This window comes from Lacerta agilis, chromosome 2 (genome assembly GCF_009819535.1).
Source record: "Lacerta agilis isolate rLacAgi1 chromosome 2, rLacAgi1.pri, whole genome shotgun sequence".
NCBI classification, from domain to species: Eukaryota; Metazoa; Chordata; class Lepidosauria; order Squamata; family Lacertidae; genus Lacerta; species Lacerta agilis.
In genome coordinates this window covers 30,190,315-30,203,352 of record NC_046313.1, presented here as the reverse complement: position 1 = coordinate 30,203,352, position 13,038 = coordinate 30,190,315, and the positions used below count along the sequence as shown (strand labels likewise).

Below are 13,038 nucleotides of genomic sequence, written 5' to 3'. Positions count from 1 at the left end.
GCACCTGGTTTGGTTTTTTTAACCAATTCAAAAATGTAAAAAGCAAAAAATATATACAGCGGTACCTCGGGTTAAGTACGCTTCAGGTTAAGAACTCCGCTTAAGACCAGAAATGGTGCTCTGGCGGCGCAACGGCAGCGGCAGGTCCCATTAGCTAAAGTAGTGCTTCGGGTTAAGAACAGTTTCAGGCTAAGAACGGACCTCCGGAACGAATTAAGTACTTAACCCGAGGTACCGCTGTATAATGAAATGACGTGTTACTTGCTAAACTTTGGGTGCAGATTTCACAATACTTTGATAATACTTCCATTGGTTGGTATAGAAATATCTGGGAAGAAAAGAATTAGGTATTGGCAGATGTGGATGTAGATAGGCGTTTTCGAAAAACAGCACCCCTTAGGTAGGTTGTCTTTACATTCCACAACCACCAGTTTCCACCTACAAATCCAACATCAAGCTGCTTAGAAAAATTACATATGCATATACGAAAGCTAACCTTAACCATGACTCCACTCTCCCGTGGATGAATACATTCAGTCCTCCTGGGTACAGTAGTTGTTTCCAAAGTGAGCATGTATTTGCTATAGCAGTAACACTCAAGAGACAACATATACAAAAACTTCTTAAGATGACAAAAATAGGTATCACTTCTCATAGCAAGGCTGCTACTAAGGGTACTGTCTCTCCTTGCTTGCATACAGACCAGCAAGTCTGTATTTTGCAGCCCAGGAAAGGATCCACTAGGGAGGAAGGGAATGGCAATAAATTCTGATTTACCGCAGGAACTGCAGTCGAAGCGAAGCGACCCGGGCAAGTGGTTTGGCGCTGTTTGAACTTTGGCCACCTAAACCCAGCGTTGAATGGCTGAAGGCAATTTCCACCAGAGCTTAATTCCATAGGAATTCTGGCTGCGCTGATGCAAAAACAAAACAAAACCAAAAAAAAAAAGCAGGTGGTGGTACGGGCAAGGGGAAAGAGTCCTTCAGGACTGCTGCGTGTTCGGCTGCAGTACGTTCCGAAGGATTTCACGGCTTTGCAAAAGGGACAGTGCCTCCTCATAGAGCATGTTCACACGGACGCATATGGGCTGGTGCTGCAGCTCTGTAACCTTACAGACAGCCAGAGTACTGAGGGCACCAAGCAGCAGGAACAGCAGCATCTTCAATAGAACTCTGGACCAGGAACGTTTGTGTTGGGGTGGGTGGGATGGATAGGAAAGCGAGGCCTCTGCAGGAACAAAGAACGGGCAAAGAATGATAATTTATTTATTACGCTTTAACAGGCTGACTAACCCCAACTCCACAAGCTCTGTAAATGCAGGCAACATTCTTAATAGTAGCAGAGGCTACTATTGGCATCTAAATCAGTGTTTCCCAACCTTGGGCCTCCAGCTGTTTTCAGACTACAATTCCCATCATCCCTGACCACTGGTCTTACTAACTAGTGATGATGGGAGTTGTAGTCCAAAAACAGCTGGAGGCCCAAGGTTGGGAAACACTGATCTAAATGATGCCCAAACATGGTTTGGGTTTGCCCTAACTATTAACCAGGTGACAACGCAAAGTTTGTAAGATCTAACAACAACAACAATAATTCTATTTCTTACCCACTCTTCCCCATAAGGTCCCAGGGCAGGTTTACAACAATATAAAAACACTTTAAAATCAGTTAAACAATTTACAATCGGAAGAATGGGGGGGGGTTGCATCCTAAAAATAAATCCCAGGTGTCAAAGGCCGCCAAGGTACAGAGGTGTGGCTTCGACGTACGACAAAAGCTATACAATGAAGGTGCCAGGCACACCTCTGCGGGAAGGGAGTTCTAAAGCATAAGGGCTGCCGTAGAGAATGCCCTCTCCTAGGCAGCCACCCTGCCCCACAAAAACCAACTGAGCGTGTCAGAATGACCAAGAGAACCCCTTCTGTTTATTTTAACACCCAGCGGGAGTTCTGTAAGGAAGGAGGCGTCCTTTCAGATATTGGAACCTGGGTCATTTAGGGCTTTAAACACCAATGCAAGCACTTTGAATTGGGCCCCAAAATGAACAAGCAGCCAAAGCAATGCTTTCAGAACAGAGGATATCATGTCAACTCTAAAAGGAACTCTAGCGGCTGCATTTGGAACCGTTTGAAGCTTGTGAGTCATCTTCAAGAGCAGCCCCATGTAAAGGGCATTGCAATAATCCAATCTGGAAGTTAACAGAGCATGGGGTGTGGTGGGCAAACCATGTCTGTCCAAAAGGGACCCTAGCTGGCAAACTAGCCTGGGCTCAAAACTAGCCTCCGGTAGCAAAGTTGGATCCAGGAGTACCCCCAAGCTACAGACCTGCTCCTTTGCCAATTTATGAAGTGTACTTAAGGTAAGTTTTGTAAGGTTTTCATTTTTTTTTTAAACAAACCTATCTACTCTTGGTTTCCATTATTTCTCCCTCTCACACATACATTTTAATATAATAATAAAAACTTACTTGGATTCTCGTCTTTTTCTTTCCTTGATTGTGTTGCCATTTCCTGCTTTACCGCTCTCATAGCATCATACTCCCGCCTTCGCCGTTCTTTCTCTTCAGCCTTTTCCCGCTTCCGGAGTTCCCTCTCTTGGGCTTCCCTCACTCGCTGCTGCGCTTCACGCTTCTTCTCCAGCTCTGAGTATACCGTACAAACAGAAAATGTCCATATGCTCCAGAAAACACTTCCATCGTTTACTTCTGCATCTGGTACAATAATGTGGCAGTGGTTGCTACCCTGACCCCCCCCCCAAAGGAGGAGAGATGCAGCTGCAAGGTGCTTTAAGAATCTCCTGTGTTTTGCACCCTGTAAGCCCTACTGTCATGCTGAACGGGTGAACTTAATACTGTATCGTAATACAGTCGTACCTTGGTTGACGAACGCCTTAGCAGTCAAACATTTTGACTCCCAAATGCCGCAAACCCGGAAGTGAGTGTTCTGGTTTGCGAACATTCTTTTGGAAGCCGAATGTCCGGCGGGGGTTCCGATTGGCTGCAGGAAGCTCCTGCAGCCAATCGGAAGCCGCACCTTGGAAGTCAAATGGACTTCTGGAACGGATTCCGTTCAGCTCCCAAGATACAACTGTATAGGGAATAAGTGCATCCAGTACAGGCAGTAGTTTCTCTTCACGGATCACAACAGGAAAATATTAAATGCATCACCCGGTTCAGTGTGATAAGAAGTAATACCAAAGAATCCTTTAGGGACTGTGACCAAAGGTACTGCACATTGTTTAAAACGTGTTAAAAGGTTATTTAACATCAGATTACTGATTGGGATTATGAACCATCTTCCACCTGAATGACGGAAGTGGCGCCTGGGAAATGTTGGTTGAGTTCATTAGTGTTGTGGAGGGTTACACCCAAAATGCGGGACAAGCAAGGGGGATGAAATGCATAGTTCTCCCCAATCACATGTGAAAAGGGGGTCCTAATCACAAGATCATGTGACCCGTGGCCAAGGAGTGCCAAACTCCCCCTCCATTTTCCATTCTTTTCTCTTGCGGTATCGGAGTTTGGCTATGAAGAAGCTGCTGGGTGGCAGGCAGTGAGCAAGGACAGGAGTTCACCTCCCCTAAATCCAGACACCCTTTTGCTCCAAAGCTCAGACCTCTCCCTGCCACCATCCACTTTGCATACGACTGGGTCTGACCTGGGTTTAAACCAACATCTGCCTCTGTAACTGTTTATTCTGCTTAAAAGGGATAGGCTAGGCGTAGAGAGATAGAATGACCTTGAAGATAATCTAATCCAATTTCTGGGCAATGGCGCCATGGCTTCAAATAGATTGGATAATAACATGCCTACAAAAGTACAGCAAATGGAAAGCTGGAAGAACCACAACTCATAAAAGTAGAAATGATTCCAGGATAATGCTCGTAATATGTACAAGTCTCCATTTCAGTTACATTAATTTTTTTAATGCAAGACTAAGTATAAACTTAGTGGCAGAGAACTGATTCATGTGATCATTTCTAAGGTGAAGGGTCATCACAGGTTAATCATTTCCCCTCCCCAACGGTCACATGATAAGAGTTGTGAAATGGGCTCCCGGCAGTTGGGTGAGGGGAGAGACTGAGGGTGGAATTCAGTGTAGCACTAAGTGAGGCTTGTGTGTAGGGCAGGGGTCAGCAAGGTTTACTGGCCATGGGTCAGATCAATCCCATGGAGATCGTCTGTGGGCTGGACTGGTGCAGCGTGATTCTCGAAATCGCTTCTGCGCATGCCCAGATGCTGAAAAACGCACCTGCGCAGAAGCGATTTTCGGCATCTGGACATGCGCAGACGCGGTTTCTGGTATATGCGCAGGTGCCATTTCTGACACCACTCGGCGAGTCCCCGCGCCTGTGCAGAAGCAATTTCCGGCATCTAGACATGCGCAGACGCGGTTTCTGGTATATGTGCAGATGCCATTTCCGGCACCACTTGGCTAGTCTCCGTGCCATGCGGGTGGCTTGTGGGCCGGTAAAACAGTCTTTGTGGGCCGCAGGTTGCCGACCTCTGCTGTAGGGAATGTGGTCCACTCATTGCAACGAGACTTCCCCCTCCTCCCCATGCATGCCACCCAAACGTGTTCTGGGGGTTCCCCCAGAGCAGATTTAGGGGGCATGGAAAGAACTAGGGTTACTAAGCCTACCTCGCTCTGCCTGTAGTTTTCGTTGCTTCTCACGATCCAGCTCAGATTGTATGGCACTCATATGCTGGAGTACCTTTTGAGATTCAAGAAGTGCGATTAGCTTTCACAATTACAAGAAGCAGAGAGAATGTATTGCCACAACCAGCATAAGGGATGTACAGTGGTACCTTGGTTCTCGAACTTAATCTCAGCTCCCAAAACTATTCGAAAACCAAGGCATGGCTTCCGATTGGCTGCAGGAGCTTCCTGCACTCAAGCGGAAGCCGCGTCGGACGTTCGGCTTCCAAAAAACATTCGGGAGCTGATTTGTTCAGCAGCTAAGCCGTTCAAGAACCAAGGTACCACTGTAACAGCATCTCGTTTAATATGCAACCAAGGCAAACTAAGGAAAGACAGTTTATGAAAGTTCAGTTGATTTGGCCAACCTGCCTTTGAGGAGAGCTGTCTTTCTGACCACTTATATAGAATTAGAAAATTCAAGTGCTGTGTGGTTCAGCGCCCTCATTCCCCGAAGACAGGACCAACCCTATCAAAAACAAGAGATGCCTGCAGAGCTAATTCCAGAAGAATGAAGCAAGCAAGCATGGTCACACATGGCATGGGGGGAGGGGTGTAGACCCACCAACCCCTAGAAATTAGCAACAAGTTAATTGCTAATACATGGCCTTTCAAAAAAAAAGGAAGTTTCCTCCCTGTTTGCTCTTGAATACCATTGAGTAAAAAAGGCAGATTTGGCAGTCAGATTAGCAATCTAACACATACGTACATCTCTTCCCATATCCAAAATACCAGTGCAACAGTGTACTACTCTGATTACCCTAATGCTTGCATGTAAAAATATGTGTTCCAAATTCCTCCCATGTTGCCCACTACAAGCTCTGAGCCAATTTTGTATTTCTAGTCCAAATGTATATACCGGTAGCAGTATGGTAAGGTTAACATCCATAACAGTAAAGCATTTGTGCATTTCTTTTTAGGTTTAGTTTTAATCTTTGGTTTATGACACAAACTGAGCCTAGGACTGGGATGCATAAAAATTCATGAGAGGATAAATACAAGCAGTCAGCCGACTAGAGAAGGAAAGTAACTGAGAATAAATTGCTTTACCCGGGTGGCAGCCTGTTTACATTGCTTTTCATCCAAGCAATCTCCAGCTACCTTCGCCAGGGCAGCCTCCAGAGGGTTGTCCTTCAGATCCAGCCACTTCAGGTTCTGAAAAAGGGAAACGCAGAGAAAAGGAGAGCAAATCATTTGTTATGATTTTCTCTTTTTTTGGGGGGGGGAACCAAGTTTATTTATTAACTCCCCCCCCCCAAGTTTAACAAAAACCAGCAAAACAAAAAGACGGAATGGAAAATTATGTCCAGGTATATTGGGAAGCCAGGTAGGCAACCCCACCAACTACTATTGGTTTAACCCCTGGAAAGCATGGCAAGAAAATGAAAGAAGGGATAAGGATTCCCAGGACGATTCATTGAGTGAAATACACAGTGCATGCTCGTTTGCCATTATTGTACATTATTTTTTTCATTCATGGGGAACACCATGGAACACAGCTTGAGAAATGCTGTTCTAACAGGTCAAACCATAAGTAGACAGCCACCCAATACTATCACGCATGGAGAGGTAGATAATTTTTGCCAAGAGCTTGCTCAAACTACCAAGGTTTCTCCAGAGCCTCAGATTAATGGCAATAAAGATCTGAACTTTCACCTCTCTGCCACCAGGAACATTTGATTTCCACCAGGGAAGTAAGCCTCAGATAAATCTCAAAAATGTTCTGAGCTGAAGCTCAATGTCTTTCTTAATGCACGAGTTGGAGAGTGAAAACATTACCTTGAGTTGTGCAAAACTGACTGGCAAGGTAACTAATCGATTGTTCAGGAGGTCCAGGTGTTGCAAGTTGACCAAGCGACCAAAGTCCGAAGGCAGTTGCTGAAGCTGGTTTTTACTAAGGTCCAATTTCACCAGGTGGGTCAAGCTGCAGAATTCTGACTGCAACCAAAAACACAAGTGAAATAGAGTCCAACCACCTTCTTAACCCAAAGCTGAGGCATTTAGCAAGCTGAGCAGTTACAGATACGGTTAAGGATTTCCAAAGACCTACGGCAGCCCAATCTCTCACCCAAGCTATTCACGTGAAGGAGCCATTCTCTCTAATGCTAGGCCTGCAAGTGGAGGAAGATACACACAAAGCATCTTCTAAAGGAAAAGAGACAACAAACCATTGATCCTTCAGTTCTACCCTTTAACCGCAAAGCCCCTTAGTATCAATCTCTCCCCAACACCCTGGCAGAGAGACGTGTAACTCAAAGATATGCATCATTACTCTTGCTATTTATCCACTCTGAGAGGAAAGTATCTGCCATCAAAACTTGTATCTGTGCTCTCGGAAAGTAAGTAGCTGTCCTTGCATCTATCTTTTACAATAAGTCATTGGTCGAAATTGCCCTTCTAGTGACTGTGGCATCAACATTCACTCTTACCAGGGGATATGAGAACTGCAGCTATTACTACATCCCGTGGTATATATTAAAAATGTATACAGTCTCACCCTCTAAGTAGTACAAACGTTAATAAATAATAATGCAACCTCATCCTACACTTAAGTACAGTCCACCTTCTGCATTCAAGAGTAGGATTAGATTGCATTATTATATATGCTTCTATATAAAAAGTTTGTAGATGGGACACAGTTGAAACTTACTGGCAAAGTAGTAAGGTTGTTGCAGGACAAATCTAAAATGGTAGCCTTTGAAAGCCCTGCCTGAAAAAAGAACCAAAGAACCAAATTAGCAGTGCAATCCTAGACTTGTTTCCTCAGAAGGACCTAGCATGCTTAACTTCCTAGCATGTGTAGTTTGGATTGTAGCATAGATCTATCATTTGTCTACAATGCACATTTTAACAGTGACTATTGGCATATGAAATATTAGTATTGCATCATGGACCTTTATTCTAGAAATGGGAGTTTTCAGAATTCTACAGCTGCCACAATATGGATCAAACTCCCACAACTTCAATCAACTAAACTAGCTATGTTTCCTAAATGCTTCTTTATCATACATACACTTCGATGTTGACACTGATTTATATATTTCATTGCAAGATTTGTCAAATGAATTATGAACAAATTATTTTTGTCTTTTAAGTAGACTGGCTGTCCTGCTAGGTAAAGCTTTCTGCTTACATGGTCATTATCAATTTGTTTCCTATTTTCTGAGCGGGGCAGGGCGGAATCAAAAATTGCTATCTTCTTACAATCCACTCACCATGGCAAACATCCCTTTATTTCTGGTGAGGACCGAAACTAGCTGCACTTTGGCGAATCAGTATGATCGATCCCAATGACCACCCATTTTTGGTTGGTCACAGAGACCCTACTAGTTGAAAGCAAATTTTAAAAGTACATATTAAAATTCTGGCGGAGCAACAGACTAACCAGTTTACCATTTTACAAGAACCTGTACGTTTATGCAGGCTACAAAGTATTACAGAATTATTTGGCTTATTCTACAGAGATACCAACCAGTTCTTTCACTGGCACCTCATTCAGGTCACACAAGCTCAAGTCCAACTCATTGCCCTCCAGTTTGTCTTTTAGATTCACTCCTTTTCCTCCAGATTTTGCCATAATCTTCAATAGAGCAGTCTCCCAACAAGCCCGGTGAATACCCTTGTGTTCCTAGAGAGATAAAAAGGTTAAGGCTACATACTCACTGGTAAGCAAGCCCCGCAGTACTTACAATGGTTAGCTTCACACTATATGAAGATTGGGACAGTCTGAAGCAGTGCACACAATTCTCAATAATAAAGAAACAGGTCAGAATTATTATTATTATTATTACTACTACTACTACTATTTTAATTCCCAGTGGGAAGTGGTTGAGGTGGCGTGGCTATCTTTGGACTATTCATTCCTGCTCAGCTCCATACTGGAAGGACAGGTCAAAAGGAGAGAGGTCACAATGGCGCTCAGTTGCCTTTGGACCATTGCCAAGACTGCTGAAATCTACACTTAGCAGCAGAGGAAGGATTTGCAGCATACTGTAGTCTGTGGTGCACAGTTTGGAGACCTTGCACTTGATGTTGGAGACTGTAAAGAGATCCGCTTGACCATAGTAGAAGAAAACTTGTGCGGGATCAAGGACCTCCTTATCATTACCGTAACCGCAACAGACACCAACCAACATGTGGAAGGTGAACCCTGACCACTGCATAAATTATATACACATACTGCAAGATTCCCTCATAGTTGTGTATCATGCATCATTATACCACACTTGGGGGGGGGGGGCGGACCCTTTAGTGAGGGCCACAGCACCCAATGTCAAACCAGTGGGCAGTTTTCTCCCCCACCACATTTTCCCATTATGCATAGCTGTCAACTTTTCCCTTTTCTTGTGAGGAATCCTATTCGGAATAAGGGAATTTCCCTTAAAAAAGGGGAAAAGTTGACAGCTATGCATTATGAATGAATTTGTACTTCACTTGGATGGTGAAGTACAAATGGGTGCACTTGGGAACATCACTGAAAATGGAGGCACTGTTAACTCCGCAGCCACACAGAATCAACCCCGCCAGCTCCCAAGCCCTGCCTGAGGTTTCCTTTTTTGGGAGGGCACAGCAAAATATTAGGATGCGGTGCTCACAGAAAGATCAATTTATAATCCCTTTATAGAGATGCAGCATCAGCACCTTTTCTCTGACCTCCCTGATAAGAGGCTCTCTGTGCCTTTCCTAATATCATTGACATGTACTCAAATCTGGCAGGTGGCTCCCCCCCCACACACACATCTGCATCTCCACAGTGGGGAAAATCACACCTGTTTCCATCTCTACCAGACAACGAAATGTTTAAATGCAGAGAGCCAATGTCAGCAAGAAATAAAAAGCAGTGGGGCAGGGGCCCCATGCCTAGGCTAACAACTCCTCCTGCACCAACTCAATGCACCAGGGGCAAAACTGGGGCAAAGAAGTCACATCTCCAATCTCCCCACCTAGGGTTGCCACCTTCGTTCTGGCAAAATACAGGACAGGACAGGGCAACTTTTTTTTTTTTTTTAATCTGGTGCTGAAGTGACTTCAAAGCAATCCATTACAATCTGTTGCAGCCTAACAGGACGGCCCCTCTGGAATCTGTCACACGTGCACACACACGTACACACGAATCTGTGCTTGGCTCCCCCTAGACCTTTCACACACCCTTTCAAACACGTGCATTTGGAGAGAAGACCTGATATACTGGACAAAACTCTTTATCAATACAGGACACAGCATTTTTACATTTAAATACGGGACAATCCTGTATTATAACAGGACAGGTGGCAATCCTATTCCCCCACCCCCCGCACCCCACCATGTTTGCCCTTTGGACCTCTCGCAAGAGGCTCCCCCTGCACACGCGGCAGCCACGTTTCCCTCCCCGCCAACTCCGGCGCCGGGGCGGGATACGCCCGCGTGGCTCCCACAGTCGGCAACCTCGCCTCGCTCTGCCTCCGCCTCCCTCTATGCCGTCCAGGACGGCAAGCAAGCAATGTTGGTGGGCGTGGGGCTCAAACGCGCAGCATTACGTGGCTGCTGCACTGAAAACAGCAAAAATAAAAATAAAAGGGAGCGAAGGGAACAGTCCCCAAAACGCAGCGGGCGGCCGGGGGGGTGTCCCGTCTAGGAATCCCCCCTCCCTCCCGCTATCCCTTCATCTCACTCACCTCGCCCCCGCCCCTCCAGCGGAACTGCTGACGCTCTCCTGCCCGTGCCAGCCACTTCCGCAACCGCCTCCTCTCGGAGCGCTTTCCCCGGGAACCAGCGAGAGAAGCCGGCAAGAGCGCCTCGCGGAAGTCGGGTGGGTTTAAGGCGCGATAGCGGCCTCTGGAGGCTGACAGAGGTCACAGCTTAGGAGGTCTCGCTAGACAGGCAAAAAAAGGTAAGGATGGGAGTTGTCGGGGTGAGGGGAAGAGTTGTGGTAGGTTGTTGCCTAATTGTGATACTTGCACACCCACCCGTACACGCCTTTGCCACCACAGCTTAATTAAATAAAAAAGAAAAACCAGAAGCACCTTCTTTGGCTACTTGAGTGCCCCTTTTCAACTTAAGAGCAAATACAGTACGCTGGCCCAGATATGTTGTGCAGGATGCAAAGCCAACTGCTGTATTGAAAGAAAGGCAGAAACTTGTCATTTACCACAGTCTTCTGTCTTTTCGTCTATTATTATTATTATTATTATTATTAGTGCTTTCCCCCCTAGAAAAATAGGTGCCGTTACTCACCAGGAAGATGTTACAGTGAATGTCAAACTTTTTAGCCAAGAGAAAGAAAAAGAAGAGGTGCCTTTACTCACCATGAAGTTGTTACAGTAAGTGCCACACTTTTTAACCACAAAAGAGGTACCGGTACTGCATACCATTGAGTACCCCTTGGGGAAAGAACTGATTATTATTATTATTATTTATTAAATTTGTATACCGCCCTTATACCTGCAGGTCTCGGGGTGTTTACAACATAAAATCACATTATAAAAAACACAAAATCGACCCAATAAATGTCCTCCTCCCCAACACATTTTGTAATAGGACATTGGATGTCAATCAGCCAAAAGCCTGGTTAAAGGGCAACGTTTTTGCCTGGCACCTAAAGGTGTATAATGAAGGCACCAGGCAAACCATTGGCACCAAGTGGGTGGGACAGGGAGCAAAACACATCTCTTTGAAAGGGTGCATGCTTTGTTCAGAATCAGCCCCATGGAATTCAGTGGGACTTATTCCCAGCAAGCATCAGGGCTGGCCTGCCCGTGGGGTGGGATGAAGCAGCTGCCTAAAGTGGCGGAATCCCATGGGGCAGTGCTCCCTTAGGTGCCCCACCTGCTCCTGCTGCCACTGGGGTTGCACAGCTGTAGCTTCTGGCGAGATCTCACCGGAAGCCACTGCCGCCGTGTAACCCCAATAAGTGTGGCTTTTGGGGCGACACCTTCCTGTTTCACATCAGGTGGCAAAACAGAATGGGTCGCTACTGGCAAGCAAACCCAAGATCAGGCTGCTTATTCACCAATCACTCTTCCTCTCACAAATCTCTAACTTGTAATATGGATTCGCACAAGGGAGAGTTGAAAGAAAGAGGAGCCTACTGCGTTCATGGTGAATTCCTTTTCATTGATGACACAAAGCAGTCTACACAGTAGTTTCCAGTTTTTATGTGGCTTTGGGTGGCTTTTCTGGTTCATCGTGTGGCTCATTCCCTACCATGAAAAATCTGCTTCCAGACCTTTCTGAGTTATGTAATACTACCTAAAACATGAGGATGCTTATTGAGACAGAAGTGTTAAGCTCCTTGCTGTGTACAAAGCAAAGGCTGTGAGATCACTGTAAATTGGTTTAGGTAAGAATAAGGGATTTGTAAGGCTAGAGATCACCTAATTTGTCCCCTTTTCACTGAAGGGCTTTCACTATCCAAACTTGACATATCCTCTGAATTAGCATACCAGCCAGAAGAAATCAGGAGGGGATACAAGTACTAGAAAAATAATAACACAATTGATTCAGAAGCCAGTCATGGACAGCCATACCAATCTGCTCTGGGGCCCAGTACTTTCACAGACAGCTGTAATTTGCCAGACCCTGAGCATGGCAGCACCACCAAGCCCTTTAATATGTCCACTGTATTTCACAGTTCATGAGAAGTTTCACTGAACAGCCGGATTCTTTCTGCAGGAATGGCTAATAGAGGACACAAAATTCTTCATGCACTAAGTCATAGATGTTCAGAATAGCTGGCATTTTTAAAAAATCAAGGGCTTTAGAGATGCAGAACACACATGTGGCCAACATGACTAAGCCTCTTCTGGCGAACCAGAGCAGCGCACAGAAATGCCATTTACCTTCCTGCCAGAGCAGTACCTATTTATCTACTTGCATTTTGACGTGCTTTCAAACTGCTAGGTGGGCAGGAGCTGGGACCGAACAACGGGAACTCACCCCGTCGTGGGGATTCGAACCTCCAACCTTCTGATCAGCAAGCCCTAGGCTCAGTGGTTTTTAGACCACAGCGCCACCCGCGTCATTTTTGCTGCATTAGCAGCGCCAAAGTGACCTCTCTGGTGTGCAAACCTGGGCAGTGTGTATGGCAGAGGTCCTAGGCTAGAGGCATGATCACATGCCACACTACCCCAGTCACCTCTTGGCCTCACCCAGCATGGCCCTTATGTTTTATGAATCCATGCAAACATTTAAAATGCCGCTTTGTCAATTCTACTGGTGCTCCTTTGACACACTTGGCTGCCTGTCCTTCAGTTTGTGAGAGTCACTCAGGAAATTCCCCTACTTTGAATGGCTGTTAATGTGTAACTCATAGAATGCTTTCTGAGTGTGAATGGGCCATTTGATCCTTGATCTTTGTGGCCAT

At 45.5% G+C, this 13,038-nt stretch overlaps 1 protein-coding gene across 1 annotated transcript; it reads right to left on the bottom strand.

Moving 5' to 3' along the window:
• Positions 1–244: 244 nt before the first annotated feature.
• On the bottom strand, positions 245–10,460 carry LRRC59 (leucine rich repeat containing 59). Its single transcript, XM_033139230.1, has 8 exons — positions 10,352–10,460; positions 8,170–8,325; positions 7,348–7,407; positions 6,477–6,635; positions 5,748–5,852; positions 4,641–4,713; positions 2,468–2,641; positions 245–1,227 (listed from the first exon to the last, which is right to left on the bottom strand). The coding sequence occupies exons 2-8, from the start codon at positions 8,272–8,274 to the stop codon at positions 983–985; spliced, it is 921 nt and encodes a 306-aa protein (XP_032995121.1). The 5' UTR covers positions 8,275–8,325; positions 10,352–10,460; the 3' UTR covers positions 245–982.
• Between the last annotated feature and the right edge of the window lie 2,578 nt (positions 10,461–13,038).

Excerpts from the sequence above, each read along its gene's own strand:
- LRRC59 (XM_033139230.1), bottom strand. The coding sequence starts at position 8,274 with ATGGCAAAATCTGGAGGAAAAGGAGTGAATCTAAAAGACAAACTGGAG. Across the intron at positions 6,636-7,347 it reads ACAACCTTACTACTTTGCCA|TCAGAATTCTGCAGCTTGAC; the intron begins GTAAGTTTCAAC and ends TTTTGGTTGCAG. Across the intron at positions 1,228-2,467 it reads AGAAAAAGACGAGAATCCAA|AGGCCTCGCTTTCCTATCCA; the intron begins GTAAGTTTTTAT and ends TTGTTCCTGCAG.